At 43.0% G+C, this 23,090-nt stretch overlaps 1 protein-coding gene across 3 annotated transcripts in view; it reads left to right on the top strand.

The window, feature by feature from the left end:
- STX8 (syntaxin 8) overlaps positions 1-23,090 on the top strand; it is a 309,930-nt gene that overhangs the window by 180,517 nt on the left and 106,323 nt on the right. For 2 of the 3 annotated variants that reach the window (XM_010339853.3, XM_010339852.2), the window contains exon 8: positions 3,481-3,582. The exons of the other annotated variant lie outside the window; for it this stretch is intronic. In XM_010339853.3, coding sequence (XP_010338155.1) covers positions 3,481-3,582 — 102 coding nt within the window. The remainder of the gene's footprint in view (positions 1-3,480; positions 3,583-23,090) is intronic. 3 annotated transcript variants of the gene reach the window in all.

Here is a 23,090-nt window from a genome sequence, read left to right as displayed (position 1 = left end):
ATGGTAAAGCCTGCTACACACCTAGGCTACATGTATGGTATAGCCTAGTCCCCCTAGGCTGAAAACCTGTACAGCATGTTATTGCACGTAAACAGTTGTAACAAGATGATAAATATGGTCAGGTATAGTGGCACACCTGTAATTCCAGCCCTTTGGAAGCCCAAAGCAGGTAGATCATTTGAGGTCAGGAGTTCGAGTCCAGCCCAGTCAACATGGTGAAACCCCATCTCTACTAAAAATACAAAAATTATCCAGGTGGTAGTAGAATGCACCTGTAATCCCAGCTACTTGGGAGGCTCAGGCAGGAGAATCCCTTGAACTCGAGAGGAGGAGGTTGTGGTGAGTCACTATTACACCACTGCACTCCAGCCTGGGCAACAAGAGGGGGACTCCATCTAAAAAAAAAAAAGAAAAGAGAAAAAAGGCCAAGTACAGTGGCTCACCCCTGTAATCCCAGCACTTTGGGAGGCCAAGGCGGGCAGATCACCTGATGTCAGGAGTTCAAGACCAGCCTGACCAACATGGAGAAACCCCGTGTCAAAATTAGCCGGGTGTGGTAAAGGGTGCCCGTAAAACCAGCTGCTTGGGAGGCTGAGGCAAGAGAATCCCTTGAACTCAAGAGGAGGAGGTTGTGGTGAGCTGCTATCACACCACTGCACTCCAGCCTGGGCAACAAGAGTGAGACTCCATCTTAAAAAAAAAAAAAAAAAAAAAAAAAAAATATATATATATATATATATATATATATATATATATATATATATGGTAAATATTTCTGTATCCAAACATAAAAAAGGTACAGTAAAAATACAGTATTGTAACTTATAATACTGTACCACTTATGGTACCACTGTTGTATATGTAGTCAGTCATTGACTAGAATGTCATATTGCAGCATATGACTATATATGCTCACTGTAAGAAATTTGGGCCGGGCGCAGTGGCTCATGGCTGTAATCCTAACAGTTTGAGAGGCTAACAGTTTAACAGGAGGATCTCTTGAGGTAAAAAATTTGAGACCAGACTGGGTGACAGAGCAGGGACTTACCTCTACAAAAAATTTAAACAATTCCCTGGGAGTGCCGGCACATGCCTATAGTCTCAGGAACTCAGGAGGTTGAGATGGGAGGATTGCTACAGCCTAGTGATTGAAGACTGCAGTGAGCTATCACAGTCCCCTGTATCCAGCCTGTGTGACAGAGCAAGACCCTGTCTCTGAAAAAAAACAGAAAGAAAGAAATTCAAACAATACAGAAAAATGTAAGGAAGAAGGCAGCAGCCACACAGGATCTCACCATCTAGCAATAATCACGATTAGCACTAGATTAATATTACCCACATGTAGCCCTATAGGTTTGTAGATATTAAAAGATGGATACAAATAATTTCACATAGTTAAGATCAAACTATATATGCTATTTTATATGTTGTGAAGGGCTCAATTTCACTTTTAAAAAATTAGAGTTAAAAAAGAGGGCTGGACAGGCCGGGCAAGGTGGCTCAAGCCTGTAATCCCAGCACTTTGGGAGGCCAAGGTGGGTGGATCACGAGGTCGAGAGATCGAGACCATCCTGGTCAACATGGTGAAACCCCGTCTCTACTAAAAATACAAAAAATTAGCTGGGCATGGTGGCTCGTGCCTATAATCCCAGCTACTCAGGAGGCTGAGGCAGGAGAATTGCCTGAACCCAGGAGGCGGAGGTCGCGGTGAGCCGAGATCGCGCCATTGCACTCCAGCCTGGGTAACAAGAGCGAAACTCCGTCTAAAAAAAAAAAAAAAGAGGGCTGGGAGCAGTAGAGATGGAGTTTCACCATGTTGGCCAAGGGTTCAAGCAATTCTCCTGCTTCACCCTCCCGAATAGCTGGGACTGTAGGTGGCCACCTACAGTTGTAATCCCAACACTTTGGGAGGCTGAGACAGGTGGATCACCTGAGGTCAGGAGTTTGAGACCAGCCTAACCAACATGGAGAAACCCTGTCTCTACTAAAAATACAAAATTAGTCAGGCATGGTGTCTCATGCCTGTAATCCCAGTTACTCAGGAGGCTGAGGCAGGAGAATCACTTGAACCCGTGAGGCAGAGGTTGCGGTGAGCTGAGATAGCACCATTGCACTCCAGCTTGGGCAACAAGAGTGAAACTCTGTCTCAAAAAAAAAGAGAGAGATGCGCCGGGCGCGGTGGCTCAAGCCTGTAATCCCAGCACTTTGGGAGGCCGAGGCGGGTAGATCACGAGGTCAAGAGATCGAGACCATCCTGGTCAACATGGTGAAACCCCGTCTCTACTAAAGGTGCAAAAAATTAGCTGGGCATGGTGGCGCGTGCCTGTAATCCCAGCTACTCCGGAGGCTGAGGCAGGAGAATTGCCTGAACCCAGGAGGCGGAGGTTGCGGTGAGCCGAGATCGCGCCATTGCACTCCAGCCTGGGTAACAAGAGCGAAACTCTGTCTCAAAAAAAAAAAAAAAAAAAAAAGAGAGAGAGATGAATTTCACATCAAGGATTCTTTATAAGAGATAGTAATTACTAATAGATCCCTCAAGCTTAACAAAAAACACTGAAGTTTTGGTGATTTTAAAAGGCTGCAAATGTCTAGATGATTAACTTTTCAACTGCTCAATATGCTTTGCTATGAGAGATGAAGAAATTAGTACTTTCAAATTCTTTTCACCTTCCTTCCCTACTCCCAACCACTGACTAATTTTTCAGTTGGAATTACATCGTTACTGTCCTGACATTTCTATACCTTTCTGTTATCTAATCCATGTATTTTTTTTACTCTTAGTTCAGTATTCAAATGGATTCAGTTCTCTCCATTATCTCTTTATTTATATCTTGATTGGCTAGATTTATTCATCATGTAGCTTTCTCAAAAAGAACGCAGGTAGTCCCTAATGTCTACTGTATTGTCTGTTTTTTTTTTTTTGTTTTTGTTTTTGTTTTTGTTTTTGAGACAGAGTCTCACTATGTCACCCAGACTGGAATGCAGTGACGTGATCTCGACTCACTGCAACCTCTGCCTCAGCCTTCCGAGTAGCTGGGATTACATGTGCCCACCCCCAGGCTGGTCTTAAACTGGCTAGGCTGGTCTTAAATTCCTGACCTCAGGCAATCCGCTCACCTTGGCCTCCCAAAGTGCTGGGATTACAGGCATGAGCCACCTCACTTGGCCTGTCTGTTCCTTTATACTTCAATGACAGCTTGGCTAGGCATAAATTTGGTGGGCCATGCTTTCTTTCCTCTGAACATGGCATTTCTCCTGTCTCCTGGAATTGTGTTCCATCAGTTTTCTTCTTTACTGCTCCTTTTTTTTTTTTTCCTTTTAGAATCAGAATTGCAGTTTTCAAAGAATCGACATGAGTTCTGTACCTTTTCAGTTACTGCACATGATATAATTATTACTAGGAAGAACAACCACAGCTGTGATACTGTGGTGTGAACCAGGGCATTTTAGCAGTATTAATTATGTATCTTTCCTTTCTAGAAATAATTGACGACCTTGCCAACCTAGTGGAGAACACAGATGAGAAACTGCGTACTGAAACCAGGCGTGTAAACATGGTGGACCGAAAGTCAGCCTCTTGTGGTATGTTAGTCAACAGGTTATCAAAAGTCAGCCTCTTGGTAGCTACGTGACGGCTCTGTTTCTGCCACGGCGTGTGGATTTACTCTGCTCTGAGTTTCCTGTGTTTGTCTAATGACTGCAGGGATTTGGTTGCTCTTCTGATACAGGCAGTGCCATTTGATGAAGCACTGTAGGTGCTAAAAGATGGTTCAATCTTGTCAAAATGAAATGAATGGTGTGGAGTTCAGAGGGCGGATCATTCATTGTAATTTTTTTTTTTTTTTTAAATCTAAAAGAGCCCTTTCTGTGTGTTTACAGAGATTAATGGTTTGGGAAATTGTATAACATTATACTGGTTGGTGGGTTTCAAAGGGGATCTCACTTGCTTTTGTGCCGTCTTGAAATAACCGCAAGCTTCACTGAGTTCAGATCCTATGTTTGGCGATGGCATCTTTGTCAGCTCACTTCACCTCTTGATACCTTCTATGTAAAATGGGGATTCATATGCCAAGATAAGAATGGCATGAAGAACTTGCCTAAAATCCTGATTCTGAGGCCCTCCCCCAGGGATTCTGATTGAGTAGGTCTAGGGTGGAGTTCAAGAATGTTTGTTATTTAACAGGTATACCAAGCGGTTCTGCTGCAGGTACGTGTTGTGCAGACATTCTGATGCAGACTTTTGTGAGGTGTAAATTGCGTATTGCCTGTGCGCAGTGCCTTGCCCAAAGGTAGGTGGTGATAACTGATGGTAACAGCGGTAGTAATCACAGTGATGGTTTTTTGGTGCTTCGTCTCACAAAGGCGCACCAAGTTTATAAAGCTGACATACCTATGAAACATGGAATTACAGGACACATGCAGGGGCTCAGAAGTTTGAGACCAGCCTGGGCAACATAGCAAGACCTCTGTCTCTATAAAAAATTTAAAAATCAGCAGCCTGGGCAACACGGCGAGACCCATTCTCTACTAAAGATACAAAGAAATAGCCAGATGTTATGGCATGCACCTGTAGTCCCAGCTACTTAGGAGACTGAGGAGGGAGGATCTCTTGAGCCCTGGGGGTAGAGGTTGCAGTGAGCTGAGACCGTGCCACTATACTCCAGCCTGGGTGACAGAGCAAGACCCTATCTCAAAATTAATTAATTCAAAAAATTAGCCAGGCATGATGGTATGTGCCTATAGTCCTTGCTACTCAAGAGGCTGAAAAAGGAGGATCACTTGAGACTAGGAGGTTGAGGCTGCAGTGAGCCATGATCATCCTACTGCGCTCAAAGTCTATTGTACTGTCTGTTCCTAGGTGACAGAGTGAAACTTTGTCTCTAAAAAAAAAAAAAAAAAAAAAATTACAATAGCCATTAAAACAAACAAAATACTAGAGATCTGAGCACATACTTTGCCAAACTTTCAGCCTTTTTAATATGAAAAATATAATGGATGCTCCCAATCTGTCCACCCTAGAAGCTCTGTGCAAGGGTCCCTGAGGTGTGCAGCTTCAGAAGCATCACCTTCCCTACCTGTTTTTGCTTATAAGAAAGAAGGCTAGCCAGGCACAGTGGCACGTGCCTGTAGTCCCAGCTAGTCAGGAGGCTGAGTTGGGAAGATTGCTTGAGCCCAGAAGTTCTAGGCTGTAGTGCACTATGCCAATCGAGTATCCACACTAGGTTTGGCATCAAATGGTGACCTGTTGGGAGCAGGGGACCACCAGGTTGCCTAAAGAGAGGTGAACCAGCCCAGGCTGCAAATGGAGCAGGTCGAAACTCCTGTGCTGATCAGAGCCTGTGAATAGCCACTACACTCCAGCCTGGGCAATATAGCAAGACCCCATCTCTAAAAAAAAAAGAAAAGAAAAAAAGAAAGAAGGCTGGAACAATTGGATAATAGAGGGTCAGGCACACAGAGATTCTGGAAACTCAGAGGAAGGGGAGCCCCAGGGGGCCCACTGAGACCCTTTATCACCACTGTCCTGCCAGAGTGCCAGACCATCCCACCCTTTGCTTCTGCACCTCAATTTTGCTTTAACAATCTTCTCAAATAACTGCTGGCCACAGGGACTTTGTTATCTATGCTAGATCCTGAAACTTTAAAGATGAGAGCTATGAGTTCTCTCCCACCTCTGTCTTATTATCTGGGCTTCAGTTTCCTCATTATAAGAAAGTGGATAACTTGGTTGTCAAAATTCAGTTGTGTGGACGATATAAAGTGTGTAGTGCTGGTCATCTTCCCCAGCTTTCCATATGTACGTGAGAGGTGCCAGAGCGTATGTCATGAGAGTGGGCTCTGGAACCTGGCCTCACACCCAGGCTTCTCCTCTCACTAGCTGCATGACCTCGGGAAAGTCCAGACTCCCCTTTGCCTCAGTTTTCCCATCTTTGAAATGGGGATAATAAAGATGTAGACCTCAAAGGATTGTTATGAGAAATAAATGAGTGTGTATATAATATATATATGTGTGTGTATATGCGTATATAAGAGATATGTATGTGTATTTATGTATATGTGGTTATATATGTATATATTAGGTTGGTGCAAAAGTAATTGTGGTTTTTGTCATTACTGCAATGACTTTTGCACCAACCTAATACATATATCACTTAGAAACATGTTTGGTACATTGCATGTGGTGAGCAATTAATGGTATTAAGCTCTTGTTATTATATGTCTAAAGCAGGAAGACAAATAATGTTATATATGTTTTTGTTGTTCTCAGCAATTATGTTGCTAGTTTGGAATGAATATATTCATAGACATGTTGGTATGTTTTGTGTTTGCAACATGGTAACTCCACACATGTCACTTATGAAGTCATAATGAATGCAAAACGTTTCTTATACTCTTGCCAATTTTTCATTTTATGTTATTATCTGGTATGTAGTATTTTTACCCAGAAGTATCATAATGTCTTCTGAGCTGAACTCTTAAGGGTTTTTTTGAAAATAGAAAAAAAAATTGCCAGGCATGGTGGCTCATGCCTGTAATCCCAGCACTTTGGGAGGCCAAGGCAGGTGGATCACAAGGTCAGGAAACTGAGACAGTCCTGGCCAACATGGTGAAACCCCGTCTGTACTAAAAATACAAAAGTTAAATGGCCATGGTGGCACACGCCTGTAATCCCAGCTACTTGAAAGGCTGAGGCACAAGAATTGCTTGAACTGGGGAGGCAGAGGTTGCAGTGAGCTGAGATTGTGCCACTGCACTCCATCCTGGTAACAGAGTAAGACTCTGTCTCAAAAAAAAAAAAAAAAAAAAAAAGGATAACTCTGTCATCCAGGCTGGAGTGCAGTGGCACGATCTCAGCTCACCACAACCTCCACCTTCCAGGTTCAAGTGATTCCCCTGCCTCAGCCTCCCAAGTAGGTGGGATTAAGGCGTATACCACCACACCCAGCTAATTTTTGTATTTTTAGTAGAGACGGAGTTTCACCATGTTGGTCAGGCTAGTCTCAAACTCCTGACCTTAGGTGATCTGCCTGCCTTGGTCTCCCAAAGTTCTGGGATTATAGGCATGAGCCACCATACTCACCTCTTTATTCTTTTAATGGAAATAACTTAGAGATCATTATTTCTCCTATTTCTTTAATTCTTTTTGTCATGTTTACTTAATAATTTTGTCGGTATTATGGATCAACAACCAAATAACATACTTATTTCTAATGCTTGATACCTTTCCAGGACAAGTTTTTGCATGTTTATTTATATATGCATTTGTTGACGTGCAATGCTAGTTTTTGCATATTGATGAAGGTTCAGCATGTGCTCTCTAAAGCAGTGCGAGGGTCAGACTAGCAATTAAACCTCTCAGCAATTTCCTTGTAAGCCTTTAACTAACCAGTATTATGCCTATGAAAACGAAGCATGTTGTGGAATTTACTGAGTAGATCCAGCAAACCTTGACAAAATTAACCTGACTTGTTTAAAAAAAAAATTTTTTTAAATCGTGGTAAAATATATATAGCATAAAATTTACCATTTTAACTATATTTAAATGTACAGTTCAGTGGCATTAAGTACATTTCCATTGTTGTGTAAATATCACTACCATCCATCTTCAGATCTCTTTTTTTTTTTTTTTTTTTTTTTGAGACAAAGTCTTGCTTTGTCTCCCAGGCTGGAGTGCAGTGGCAGGATCTCAGCTCACTGCAACCTCCGCCTCCTGGGTTCAAACAATTCTCCCGCCTCAGCCTCCTGAGTAGCTGGGATTACAGGCGCCCACCCCCATGCCCAGCTAATTTTTGTATTTTTAGTAGAGACAGGGTTTCACTAATTTGGACAGGCTGGTCTTGAACTCCTGTCCTCGTAATCCACCTGCCTCGGCCTCCCAAAGTGCTGGGATTACAGGTGTGAGCCAATGTGCCCAGCTTTTTGTTTTTGAGACAGGGTCTTACTCTGTCTCTCAGGTTGGCATGCCGTGGCATAATCATAGCTCATTGCAACCTTGAATTCCTGGACTCAAGGGATCTTCCTGCCTCAGCCCCCTAAGAAGCTATAACTATAGGTACATACCACCACACCTGGCTAGTTAAAAAAAAAAAAAATTCTAGAGGTAGAGTCTCACTTCATGGCTGAGGCTGTCCAGAACTTTTTTTTAACATCCCAAACTGAAATTTATCCTAGAAAATAACTTTCTATTCCTCCCTCCTTCAGCCCCTGGTAATTACTTTTCTACCTCCTGTCTCTGTGAATGTGATTATTCTAGGTACCTGCTGTAAGCGAGATCATGTGTATACTTTGGTATCTCACTTATTTAGGGTAATGTCTTCAAGATTAATTCATGTGGTAGCATGTATCAGAAGTTCATTCCTTTTTAAGGCTGAATAATACTCCATTTTATGTAGATATCACATTTTGTTTATCCATTTGTCAGTGGACACAGATTGTTTCACCTTTTGGCTGTTGTGAATAATACCACCATAAATGTTGCTGTACAAATATCTATTCCAGTCCTACCTTTTGTGTGTATATAGCGAGAAGTGGAATTGCTGGATAAAATGGTAGGTCAGTGTTTAAATGTTTTAGGAACCTTCGTACTAGCCTGGTTTTGTTTTGCTTTCAGCCTCTAAACTCTTAGGTACTTTCCAGTATTTTCTTTAATTTTTTTTTTTAAAGATGGAGTCTCACTCTGTCACTCAGGCAGGAGTGCAGTGGCTTGATCTAGGCTCACTGGAACCTCCACTTCCCCCTGCAACCTTCACTTCCTGGGTTCAAGCAATTCTCTTGCCCGAGCCTACTGAGTAACTGGAAAATTACAGGTGCCTGCCACCACACCTGGCTAATTTTTGTATTTTTAGTAGAGACAGGGTTTTACCATGTTGGTCAGGCTGGTCTTGAACTCCTGACCTTGTGATCCGCCTGCCTTGGCCTCCCAAAGTGCTGGGACTACAGGTGTGAGCTACCACGCCCAGCTGGAAGTTAAGTCCCTGGGCACCCACTTCAGTTAGAAAATGTAATGGGAGACCCTTCCCACACTAAACTGGGACCCCAAAGAGCTACACTCTCAGAGTAAAAGTGAACCAGAACTAAACTTGCCCTGGGAGGTTGTGGAAAAGGCAGCATGGCACTGAGCAGAATAGGAGAAGAAAAAGAAAGGGGAAAAAATACAGTTATTGACAACTTGTGGTCACAGAAAGGCCTGCATGTGAATTTACCCCCTCGACATACATACTCAGGGTGACCCAGAAACATCATACCATGAATTTGTTTTGAGGCAGACTCACTTGTTATAGCTTCAGGTGCCTGGCAAAAACAAATGAACTGCCTCTCTAGAGGAAAGCGTATTTATTCTAGGATGCTAGGAGTCAACTAACAGTAAATTTCTAAAGGCAATGAATTATCCGATGTTGATTATAAACTCAATTCTGCTTTTTTAAATATACTAAAATAAATGCCAAGCTTGAAAGCATTTGAAGAAAACAGAGGCTGGGCAAGGTGGCTCACACCTATAATCCCAACACTTTGGGAGGCCAAGGTGGGCAGATTACGAGGTCAGGAGATCAAGACCAACCTGGCCAACGTGGTAAAACCCTGTCTCTACTAAAATACAAAAAATGAGCCAGGCATGATGGCGTGCGCCTATAGTCCCAGCTACTCGGGAGGCTGAGGCAGGGAAAACCCTTGAACCCAGGAGGTGGAGGTTGCAGTGAGCCGAGATCATACCACTGCACTCCAGCCTGGTGACAGAGTGAGACTCCATGTCAAAAAAACAAAAAACAAAAAACAAAAAACCTATGATAAGCAACATAGAAATTTTGAAAAGGGACCAGATAGCTCTTCTAGAAATAACAGGTAACTGGAAAAAAAAAAAAAAAAAAAAAAAAAAAAAAAAAAAAAAAAACCCAGTGAACATATTTGGTACCAGCAGAAGAGAGAATCAACCAGAAGACCAAAAAAAAAAAAAAAAAAAGTATATTCCATTTAACAAATGTTAGCATCTTGAAGGAGAATACCCAAATGCCGGGCAGCTAAATGATGATCTTAATAAGAAAGGCATTTGAGGGGCAGAAGGTTGGTGCGAGAGCTTCGAGATACAGCAAAGAGTTAACCACCTGCTCCTCTCAAGGGCGAGCACACATGGGTCATTTTATGTATGAACATATACACATGCATAATGAAACTACAAGCAAGGTGTACTTTAACTGTGGGGGGTGGGAATTAAGCAGCCCAGTTGAGTGTAACTCAATTACCGTTCACAGGGCATTCTATTACTGTTAAGAGGACTTGCATGCGGTGAGGATAGCAGCCAGCACATCATCATTTTACACAAAGGAGTGCAAAAATAGGTTGTGAATAATGAAATGGCCTTTTGTTTTGCTACCCTTGGCATATCTTCCCGGATGGTCTGATATATCAGTCATAGATCCTTGAGCAGCGAGGGAATTTCTATTTATGAATACAGACTGAGCTGCAAGGGGCCACACGGGAGAAAAGCCCAATGATGAATTTGTTTGTTCAGTTCTTAACAAGGGATTCAAGTACCTCTTTGTGAACCTTTCACTCAGGAGCACAGGCTTTAAAATTTTTACAGAGATCTTTATGTGGATTTTCCTCCCTTTTCTTTCCCGCAGCCCCACCCCAGTGATAGCATCAAGTAGAAAACAATACTGGGTTGTTTTTTTTTTTCTAGCTTCTAAATGCAAATTAGACTGATATTTTCCACTGGTACCTCTATGTATTTTCAGATCTGTTACTTCCATTAAGGACATTTACATAAAAGTAGGATCTTTGTAATTGCAGTTTAAATATTCAGTGTGCCTAGTCCTCATTAGAATTCAAAATAGGGCCTTGTCTGAGTCTGACAGAGGGCGCCAATTGTGAAAGACCAGACTAAGAATTCTGAATGACTCGGGTGGATGGACAGTCTTGCTTCTCAGCATATTGACTATTATGTAATGTTGTCTAAGCACATGTATTGTGATTTTAGTAGCGTTTCAGTGATGTGGTTAGAAATCAACCCAGCTGACATTGTATTAATATTATCTCAATCGATGACCTTTGGATCTGCCTTCGGCTCATCAGAATGTGATCTTCTTAGGGAGGTGGGGCATGACCCTGGTTAAGAGTAGTACCTTGCAGAATGGGCGTGGCATCCGACAGTCCTGGGGCACAGTTTGGGATTTGCCACTTATGGCCTGGGTGACTTAGAGACCGGCTTGCCCTCTCTAAGTCTCAGTTTCCTTCACTATGAAAGGAGGATAGCAATTACTAGTACATGTGGTTGTTCTGTAGACTAAGTGGGAACAGGTAGGTGGCACAGCGACTAGTACTAGTGAGTCCTCTATAAACTCCAGCTATGTGAAGATATGGGGTTTCATTCGTTTTTCTGTTTTTTGAGATGGGAGTCTCACACTTTTGCCCAGGCTGGAGTGCAATGGCGTCATCTCAGCTCACTGCAACCTCCGCCTCCCGAGTTTGAGTCTCCTTCCTCAACCTCCCAAGTAGCCAGGAATACAGGTGTGCATCACCACGCCTGGCTAATTTTTGTAGAGACTGGGTTTCACCATGTTGCTTAGGCTAGTCTCAAATCCCCGGCCTCAAGTGACCACCTGCCTCAGCCTCCCAAAGCGCTGGGATGACAGGTATGAGCCACCGCACCTGGCTTGCCTTTTTTTCCCCCTTTCCTTTCCTTTTCCTTTCCTTTCTTATCTTTCTTCTTCTTTTTCAGGGTCTCTCTGGTCTGTCACCCAGGCTGGAGTGCAGTGGCATGATCTCAGCTCACTGCAAACTCCACCTCCTGGGATTAAATGAGCCTCCCACCTGAGCCTCCCCAGTACCTGGGACTGCAGGCGCTCGCCGCCATGCCTGGCTACTTTTTATTTTATTTTTTATAGACAGGATTTCACCATGTTGCCCAGGCTTGTCTCAAACTCTTGGACTCAAGTGATCGGCCTGCCTCAGCCTCCCAAAGTGCTGGGATGACAGATGTATGACACTGTGCCTGACCAGCATGCTTTTTCTCATGTTAGCACTTTGGAACCTTATAAAACATAGGTGAGAAACTGAGTTCTAAGTAGTCTCGTTTATTTAACGGAACTCAGAGCTACTTTTGCCTCTCAGAGAATTATTTTTAACATTTTACAACAAGCATAAGCAATTAATCTGGAGCAAAGAAATAACTATGCCCGTTCCTTTACTTATCATACAGTTTATCAGGAATATTTCTGGCTGGGTGCAGTGGCTCACGCCTGTAATCCCAGCACATTAGAAGGCCGAGGCGGGGAGATCACCTGAGGTCAGTAGTTTGAAACCAGTCTTGTTAACGTGGTGAAACCCCGTCTCTACTAAAAATACAAAAATTAGTCGAGTGTGGTGGCACGTGCCGGTAATCCCAGCTACTCCAGAGGATGAGGCAGGAGAATCACCTGAACCCGGGAGGCAGAGGTTGCAGTGAGCCGAGATTGGACCATTGCACTCTAGCTTGGGCAACAAAAGGGAAAATCCATCCCCCCCACAAAAAAAGAATATTTCTATTTGTCTGTTGTTTTTACTTTTTCTTCTTTCCCTTATCACAATTCATTGAGGTCAGCTAGTTAAATTTCTCGGCCCCCTTTTCTTTACATTCTGAAGTGTCTGTCTCCATACCCCCTGTGCCATCCTTAATTCAGTATCAATGGAGAAATGCCTGTCCTTCACCAGTGCCTATCTGACTTCAAAGCCATCTTCTCCTCACGTTTCCCCATTCATTTGTTCTCGTCTTCATCCATGCCAGCACAGTTAATGGGTATTATTAGTGTGCCAGGTACCGGGCTAGGAACTGGCGCTAAAATGTAGGTAGGACTGGGCACAGTAGCTCATGCCTATAGTCCCAGTTACTTGGGAGGCTGGGATGGGAGGATTCATTGAACCTAGGAGTTGAAAGCTGCACTGAGCTATGATTGTGCCACTGCACTTCAGTCTGGCAGCAATGATACCCTGTTTCTTTTAAAAACAAACAAACAAACAAACACAAAAACAAAAGGCTGGGCATGGTGGCTCACGCTTGTAATCCCAGCACTTTGGGAGGCCGAGGTGAGTGGCTCACCTGAGATCAGGTGTTCGAGACTAGCCTGGCCAACATGGTGAAACCTCCTCTCTACTAAAAATACAAAATTAAAATTAGCCAGGTGTGTTGGCCGCCTATAATCCCAGCTACTCAGGAGGCCGAGGCAGGAGAATTGACTGAACCCAGGAGGTGGAGGTTACAGTGAGCCGAGATTGCACCATTGTACTCCAGCCTGGAAACAAGAGTGAAACTCTGTCTCCAAAAAAAAAAAAAAAAAAAGTAGATAGGACTTAGCATGTAGGAGAGTGAGAGACACATGCTGTAAATCACTTATGATTGCTGGTAGTACAGATGGGTCTGAGGCAGCCAAGGGCTCAGAGGTTTCCAAGAGGCTGTGACACGGGAGCAGAGGTCTGAAGAATTAGTAAGACAAGCTGCTTCTGAGTTTGGTAAATGAAAAACCAAACCAAAATGAGCAGGGAGTATTCAATAAATGATAACAGAAAAAAGGAAGGAAAGGAATGAGCAACCCATGTGGCCGGATACATCTTGACATAATACTGGGTCACAGAAACCAGGGAAGAAGAGCTATTTCTGCCAGAGAGAACCACCTCAAATACTAGAAGCTATTCCAGGAGAATGAATATACTATGTACTATGGTCCCATTTAAGGAAAGGGAGGGAGGGAGAGAAGGAGGGAAGAAAGAAAAGAAGACGGGAGAGACCCGCATAAACAGTGTTGGTTAGTCTGAAGAGAGGTGTGGAGGGTTGGGACATGCAGTCACAACTGGTGATGTGGGAATGGTGAGCATGGGCAAGGCATGGAGCTGGGTGTTGGGATCATCAGTTTTCTTACTATATCTTCAGATTATTTTTCAATAAGCCTGTATTACTTTTGTAATTTAAAAGTTAAGTAGAATTTTTAAGGAAAAATACTTCTTTGCCTAATATTTTGTTACTCCTAGTAATTTTTTATGCAAGTAATTTTTTTACAAGTTTATGATAATACTATAGTTTTAAACCCTTCTTTTGGCCGGGCCTGGTGGCTCATGCCTGTAATCCCTGCTCTTTTAGAGGCCAAGGCAGCTGGATCACCTGAGGTCAGGAGTTCGAGACCAACATGGCAAAACCCCGTGTCTACTAAAAATACAAAAATTAGCCAGTCGTGATGGCAGGTGCCTGTAATCCCAGCTACTAGGGAGGCTGAGGCAGAAGAATTGCTTGAACCCAGAAGGTGGAGGTTCTGGGTTCAAGATTGTAAGAGCCGAGATTGCAGTCACTGTCCTCTAGCCTGGGTGATAGAACAAGACTCTGTCCCCCGCTCCCTGCCCTCTACAAAAAAAATATAAAGAATCTCTTAGCTTTGGCATCCTCAATGGGAAGTGAGGGCCTGCCCTCTACCAAGAGGTCATGTGACAGGAACACCTTCAAAACGGAAACATAGTTTGGATCTGGACAGGGAAAAAAAGACCAAACCAACCAAAAAAAAACTCCACATGGTCCATTACAGATGTATTTCCCGAGTAGATTTATTTAGACTCGGGGTGCGAACAGTGTTAAGCCTTTTGATATATATTTCCAAATTATTTTGCAATAATGTGTCAGAAACCGCCCCCCACCCCAACCTTAGTAGTGGCAGATTCTTACTGAAATCCAGTGTCTCTCATCAGCCTTCATTCTCCTGGAATAGCTTTTAGTAATTTGAGGTGGTTCCCTCTGGCAAAAATAGCTCCTCTTCCTTGGTTTCTGTGACCCAGCATTATGTCAAGATTTATCTAGCCACCTCGATTGCTCATAACTTCCCTTCTTTTTTTTCTGTTATCATTCACTGAACACCACAGAGGATTAAATGAAGAAGTCCTTGTCCCTGACCTCATGGAGAGCTCAGCCAAATGGGAAGGCAGCAAACTCAGGGCGATGTGATAAAGGCTTCACTAGAGGTACAGGAGATGCTATGAGGGGCAACTCTTGGGCATTTGGGGCAACTCTTGGGCTCATTTTTTGCCTTTTTAAAATATGTTTTACTTGTGTATAGTTACAGAGTACAACCTGACATGCATATATAGCATAGTGGTGAAGCCTGGGCCTGAGGTCATTTGAGAAAGGTGAACAGAAATGTAATGCAGGCCAGGCGCAGTGGCTCACACCTGTAATCCCAGCACCTCAGGAGGCCAAGGCGGGCAGATCACTTGAGGTCAGGAGTTCAAGACCAGCCTGGCCAGTATGGTAAAACCCCGTCGCTACTAAAAATACACAAACTAGCCAGGTGTGGTGGTTCATGCCTGTAATCCCAGCTACTCAGGAGGCTGAGGCAGGAGAATCATTATGAACCTGGAAGATGGAGGTTGCAGTGAGCCGGGGGTAATGCTGTTGCACTCCAGTCTAGGGGACAAAGCAAGACGCCATCTCAAAAAGCTAAAAAAAAAAAAAAAAAAAAAAAAAATGTAACACAGGCAGGAGAAAATAGCATTTCAGGCAGCAGGAAATAGATTTGAAGAAGGCATTGACAACACCGGTTTCTCTAGTGAGACATAGCCTGTGCGACTGGGATCAAGGCTGCTTGCCTGAAAAATGAAGCTAGACCAGCTGGGACCAGATCACGGAACCTGTGGTGTTCGTTTAGTTTTCTGTGGCCTCTCATTTTTTCCCTCTTCCCTCTCTTTTGAGGACAGTACTTAAGTCTCAGTCCTCTGCTCTCTTTTCCTTGATACTTTTTTTTTTTTTTTTTTTTTTTTTTTTTGAGACAGTCTCGCTCTGTTGTCAGGCTGGAGTGCAGTGGCGCAATCTCAGTTCACTGCAGCCGCTGCTTCCCGGTTCAAGTGTTTTCTTCTGCCCCAGCCTCCCAATTAGCTGGGATTACAGGTGTGCGCCACCACGCCTGGCTAATTTTTGTATTTTTAGTAGAGACGGGGTTTCACCATATTGGCCAGGCTGGTCTTGAACTCCCGACCTCAGGTGATCTTCCAGCCTTGACCTCCCAAAGTGCTGGGATTACAGGTGTGAGCCACTGCACCTGGTCAATACTTTTCGTTAAGCCACTTCATCTGCTTTTTCGTTTAGCTTCATGGGTAACTCACAGTTCTACATCTCAGATCCAGACTTCACTTGAATCTCCTCCAGTCTATGTCTTCATTAGCTTCCAGATAGTTTCTCTTGATTGCCTGCAACGACCTTTCCATCTCTACGTATTTTTTTTAATCCCAAAATAAGCTTCCTTTTCCACGCTTCCTAGTTTTTCCGGCCCAAAACTTCCTTCATCTCTTCACATGCCTTCAGGGCCAGACAGAGAAGCCTTCATGCATTAAGTGGGCAATTGATCATCTCCAGTGGCAAACTAGAGCCGTCAACAGCAGATTTTTACCGACTGGAATGCAAGCCGAGAGTTCCTGCATCATCTGTTTATTTGTTTTAAGAGAAGCCTGAAATCTGGATCTCTAAGTGAAATGTCCCAATATTTTAATGTTGACAATAAATTCACATTTAAAAAAAAAATACCATATGGGCCAAATAAAACATGTCACAGTGTACTAGTTTGGGATATCTCATATCTATCTAGGCAGCCACCAGTCCTACTGGTTCTAACTCTTCTCTCTTCTCTTCCTTACTTTCTCTTCTCATCCTATTTCTGGTTCTTTGTCACAATTATGTAGTCATTTAAAATAATAATGAAGTCTATTTATTAGTACAGAAAAATGTGTAAGACTGTAACTTTGACCATATTTATATAAACTGAAGCCCCCACAGGGTTATGGCATAATAATATATAAAATATCAGCTGGGCATGGTAGCTCGTGTCTGTAATCCCAGCTCTTTAGGAAGCCAAGGCGGGTGGATCACCTGAGGTCAAGAGTTTGAGACCAGCCTGGCCAACATGGTGAAACCCCATCTCTACTAAAAATACAAAAAAAATTAGCAGGGTGTGGTGGTGGGCACCTGTAATCCCCGCTACTCAGAGTCTGAGGCAGGAAAATCGCTTGAACCTGGGAGGCAGAGGTTGCAGTAAACCGAGATCAGACCATTGCACGACAGCTTGGGCAAGAAGTATGAAACTCCATCTCAAAAAAATACATAAATAATAATATAGCAAATATCTATCTAGCTGTCATTATTACAAAGATAAATAATGCGGATTCCTCTTAAGTTGCTCTTAGTTATTTATTTATTTTTTTTTTATTTTGAGATGGAGTCTCACTCTGTCACTCAGGCTGGAGTGCAGTGGCACGATCTTATCTCACTGTAACCTCTGCCTCCCAGGTTCAAGCAATTCTTCTGCCTCAGCCTCACGAGTAGCTGGGACTATAGGCCTGCACCACTAAGCCCAGCTAATTTTTGTATTTTCAGTAAAGACGGGGTTTCACCATGTTGGCCAGGTTGGTTTCGAATTCCTGACCTCATGATTCACCCACCTCGGCCTCCCAAAGTGCTGTGATTACAGGCATGAGCCACCACACCTGGCCTTTTTTTTAACTTTTTTTTTTTTTTTTTAATGGATAAGAGGTTTCTCGGTTGCCCAGGCTGGCTTCAAACGCCTGGCCTTACCTCTTCATGTGCCAGGACAACAGGCCTCAGCCACTTTGGCTCCCAGCTTGCTCTTATTTTTTAAACATGTCTTCTTCAATCGGTTTAAACTCTTCTCCTCCTCAGACATATCTGGAGTATTTTTGATAAATGACTTCTCCATCATGAAGGTAATATATACTAAGTAGTGAAATGGTATAATATAAAACTCTTAGGAGACCTGCTTCTTTAATCTAAGAGAATACTATGGCACTTTGATGAGTATGTTAGAATTGCTTGATACCCATTTCAGGAGCTAAAAGGTGTGACTCACTGACCATTCTTTCTCTTGGCGCCCTGAAATATTCACTCCATCCTGTGCCCTGCAATGGCTCATGAATTTCAGAATGTCTCATAGTTAGAATGTCTTTTATATGTGAGCACATCACTGTTGTCTGCTTTGATTTTGCGTTCCTGTTGTGGAAAAGCCTGCCTTTCTGCGAATAGCATTTATTTGGGGAGAGGGAATAGGAGCAGTAAGTTCAGATGTCGATGCTTCAGCTTAATCCGGGCAAATTGAAGCCTTTGAGAGAAGTGCAAAATTGGATAACCTTCATTTATAATAGAAGGTGATGGATAGGGGCTGACAGCCTCAGAGCTATCACCGTGACCACCTCGGAGACCTCCACACTCTTTATAATCTGTTAGGAGGCAATGATTTTTGCTATCATCAAGGGGTCAGAAATGATCACAGAGTAGAATCTTTCTTATTGATTATTGCTTTTGCTTGGTGTGGTTTGGAAAGATAAGGTATGATTTCTAAGAGTGGTTTGTGTTCTTATTGAAGAATAATTACACTGTGTGGCCCTTGATTGATGGAATTACGGATGTATGCATTTGTGGGTGTTTTCTGTTAGTGTTTGCTTACCAATTAATTCATCTGTTTTCACTCACCTGCTGGGACCAGCATATGAGGGCTGAGTTTAGGAGTATAGTCAGTTCTCCTGGGACAGACTTAGTATTGCATACTCAAACTATGCTTTCCCGACACTATTTGTCTACCTACTTATGGGAGAAAGAAAATCCCAATACCTGCTCAATACTTTTTGTGAAGCCAGCCTAACTCTTCAGTTTTCATTACAGTCAAGTGCTCACCAGTCATATATAGATTTTTCTTTTATATTTGTAAATTGAAACGAAATGAAGAATTGGATTCCAGTTGGGGCTGAATTTACCAAAGCTGGCTAAGCCTGGGTGGGGAGAGAAGAGGCAGAATCACTTTATGCCTTTTTATGGGTAAAATCAATGGTCCCTGGCCTCAGACAGTTAATTTTATATTATATGTATTTTGCCACTGGATGGTCTTTGAGGTTCCATCCAACTCTGTCATCCTCTTTCCATACTTCCTTGAAGAGAATTAAACACCACCCTGTACACACATGTGCACACACACTAAATCAGTTATGAGCTAGGGTTATAGGCAAGATCTTTGCTACCCGCTCCTATCATACAGGGTAGCTGACACCAAGTTAAATACATGCAGAGTCAAATCATACCTGAATAGGAACTTTACCTTCAGTGTGTTTTGTATTATTGTATTGTTTGGAAAAAAAATTTTTTTTCTGGAAACATATAGTTTTTCTCAGTGGAACTAAACTAGAAAAAAATTTTTTTTTTGAGACAGAGTCTCGCTCTGTTGCCGAGGCTGGAGTGCAGTGGCACAATCTTGGCTCACTGCAGCCTCTGCCTCCAGGGTTCAAGTGTTTCTCCTGCCTCAACCTCCTGAGTAGCTGGGATTACAAGTGGGTGCCACCACACCCAGCTAATTTTTGTATTTTTAGTAGAGACAGGGTTTCACCATGTTGGCCAGGATGGTCTTGATCCCTTGACCTTGTGATCTGCCTGCTGTGGCCTCCCAAAGTGCTGAGATTATAGGAAGTGAGCCACAGCACCCAGCTGAAAGAGAGAATTTTTAATGGAAGAGAAGAAGATATAGGTTTTAGTATGTATTAGGACATGAAAATAAAGGAACAGAATTACAGAGAATCTCTCCTTCTGGGTTCTGTGTTCAAAAGTAATTGATAGCTAGAGATTCCTTATGTTTTTCTCTCAAGTTGTGTTATAGCTCTAGGGCTGTTTTTAGTTACATGTTTATTTGTTTTTTGAGACAGAGTCTTACGCTGTCACACAGACTAGAGTACAGTGATGCAATCTCAGCTCACTACAATCTCCGCTTCCCTGGTTCAAACAATACTCATGCTTCAGCCTCCTAAGAAGATGGGATTACAGGCATGTGCCACCACACCCAGCTAATTTTTGTGTTTTTAGTAGAGGCTGGGTTTTGCCATTTGGCCAGGCTGATCTCAAATTCCTGACCTCAAGCGATCTGTCTGCCTCGGCCTCCTAAGGTGCTGGGATTACAACCATGAGTCACTGCGTCCAGCCTAGTTACATGTTTGAAAGTGTTTAGAGACACTATTTGTTTATTTATTTAGAGACAGAGTTTCGCCATGTTGGCCAGGCTGGTATGGAACACCCGACCTAGTGATCCACCCACTAGGTCTCCCAAAGTGATGGGATTACAGGCGTTAGCCACCTTGCCCAGCCTAGTAAATGCTTTCAATTTTTTGAATAAGTTCTCTAAAATTTATGTTTTGGGTACCAATTTTATGCTTTTCCTTCCTAAAATTGTGACTATAAAATGAATCAAATGGAGGTGTGAGTGGTTTGTGGGCTTACTAAAGTTACAGTTAATCACAAGTGGATTCTCTTCTTTGGATATTGTCTAAATAGAAATTCAAATATCAGATTACCTTCCTGACTTTCTAGTGCTTGCCACTCTGTGTAAGAGGCACCCAGTTCCTGCCAGTTACTGGTGCGTTCTCAGAGAATGAGACACAGTTTTACTTTAATGTTAGCTGTGACATCCAACATTGCTTACAAGAAGCAATCACTGCTAAAAGTTGAATGGAAGTAAACAGAATTAAAGATGGAATTGTAATATTTTTAAAAATTATAATAATACCTGGCCGGGCACGGTGGCTCACACCTGCAATCACAGCACTTTGGGAGGCTGAGGCATTTGGATCACAAGGTCAGGAGTTCGAGACCAGCCTGACCAACATGGTGAAACCCCGTCTCTACTAAAAAATACAAACATTAGCTGGGTGTGGTGGCACATGCCTGTAGTCCCAGCTACTTAGGAGGCTGAGATAGGAGAATCTCTTGAACCCGGGAGGCGGAGGTTGCAGTGAGCCAAGATCCTGCCATTGCACTCCAACCTGGGTGACAGAGCGAGACTCCATCTCAAAAAAATAAATAATAATAATTAATACCTGGCTGGATTAATTTGTAACTCTGTACAAAGCGTCTATGCTGCCCACATTTATTGTTCTGCCCATGAATAAATCCCTGCTTCTGTAGTTCTTTCACCATGGAGCATATTTCATGGTGGTGCCCATGTGAAGGGCAGCTCAATTGCAAAGCAAGGCCTTCAGTCCAGAGAATCTGCCCTGGTGACTTATTTAATCTAATGAAGTAGATGTTCACTTTAAAGCTGGATGTATGTGAATGAAGTAGGAGGGGCTGGATAATTTAAGGGAATCTGTGGTATTTAGAAAATAAATAGAAAATTCTCCTTTGCCAAGTCCCTTGGAAATTTGGTGGCATAAGCCCTGGTATTAGCTTTTAAATAACTTGACTCCAGATGTTGCATTAATAAAGATTTTTTTTTTATCATCTCTAGGGATCCATTAATTGACTCCAACAGAACCTTGCCAATGACTCAGTATTTATTTTTGGCTCACCTTTCTTTTCTATTTCAGAGCCAGGCAATGACAATTTTGAGTCATTGAACCAGCGTTAAATTTCTTAGAATAATTGATTTGGGGTTCATTTTTAAATCACTGTTGGCTTTTTCTGCCTGTGAGTCCGAACACAAAGGTCAGTTTCTCTGGATTAGCAGCAAATTGATCTTTGTATTGAAGTTTGGGTATCAGCTGTCAGGGACCCATCGCAGGCACTTCAGGTCTCATTGTATCTCACTTTCTGCAGCTCTGGAACTGACTGCCAAGAGCTGGGTGTGGAGACATGACACAGTGAGGCATGCATCTCAGTTGTCCTTGAGAGAGGTACATATCTACCAAGCAGCCTCCAAATGTTCTGCAACACTTTGACTCACGCTCAAAACAGCCTGTACCTCTCGTTTTGATGCTTAAAAGCAGGCGTCCCCAAACTACGGCCCACGGGCCGCATGCGGCCCCCTGAGGCCATTTATCCAGCCCCCCGCCGCACTTCAGGAAGGGGCATCTCTTTCATTGGTGGTCAGTGAGAGGAGCACAGTATGTGGTGGCCCTCCAACGGTCTGAGGGACAGTGAACTGGCCCCCTGTGTAAAAAGTTTGGGGACGCCTGCTTAAAAGAGTCATTGCTTTCAAAACGACTTTTGAATTTCTACAGTCTTATTTTTTTTACAATAATAAATATTGTTTTTCTTGAAGGTATGGAATCTATGATTTTTTACCATTTTGTTGATATTTTGGTGGGTCTAAACTACTTATCTGAAAGGAAAACCAAAAAGGATTTTTTAAAAAGTGAGTGAATATAGTAGAGATGGTAGCTCAACACTGTAATCCCAGCACCTGGGGAGGCCAAGGAAGGTGGATCACCTGAGGTCAGGAGTTCAAGACCATCTTGGCCAACATGGTGAAACCCCGTCTCTACTAAAAGTATAAAAATTAGCCAGGCGTGGTGGCACACGCCTGTAATCGCAGCTACTCGGAAGGGTGAGACAGGAGAATTGCTTGAACCAGAAGGTGGAGATTGCGGTGAACTGAGATTGCGTCACGACACTCCAGCCTAGGTGGCAGAGTGAGACTCTGTCTGAAAAAAAAAAAAAAAAAAAAAAAAGTGGTTAATTGTACATTATATGTATTTTGCCACAATAAGAAGTTTTTAATTTAAAAAAATGAATAAGTACTTGGTGTTCTCCCTTTCCATTAAATTATGGCAAGGTTAAAATAGTGTGATTTCCAAAATTCCCTGGTATCTTCAAAATATCATGCCATCCTGTTCCATATGTCAGGCTTGGGAAACAATACCTCAAAATATGGCCCTTTGACATACGGAACAAAAGACACCTCAGGGGCTCTTCGACCTTCCTCCCACTCCTGTTCCTCTATCCTCTGTCCCTACCAAAGTACAGAATGAGGCTGTTCTGTGAAGCTCCCATATCAACCTGGAAACAGTACCTGCCAAAGAGAAATAAAATTGCTTTTGATCCTTTTCCTGAGATTTTATTAACCAGAGTCACAGCCAGGCACGGTGTCTCACACCTGTAATCCCAGCACTTTGGGAAGCAGAGGCGGGCAGATCACAAGGTCAGGAGTTGACCAGTCTGACCAATATGGTGAAACCCCATCTCTTCTAAAAATACAAAAATTAGCCAGGTGTGGTGGCACCTGTCTGTTTCCCCATCTACTCAGGAAACTGAGGCAAGAGAATTACTTGAACCTGGGAGGCGGAGGTTGTAGTGAGCCGAGATTGTGCCACTGTGTTCCAGC

This window comes from Saimiri boliviensis, chromosome 17, assembly GCF_048565385.1.
Source record: "Saimiri boliviensis isolate mSaiBol1 chromosome 17, mSaiBol1.pri, whole genome shotgun sequence".
In the NCBI taxonomy this organism is placed as follows: Eukaryota; Metazoa; Chordata; class Mammalia; order Primates; family Cebidae; genus Saimiri; species Saimiri boliviensis.
The sequence above is the reverse complement of the archived record's forward strand: the minus strand, read 5'-3'. Positions and strand labels throughout refer to the sequence as shown.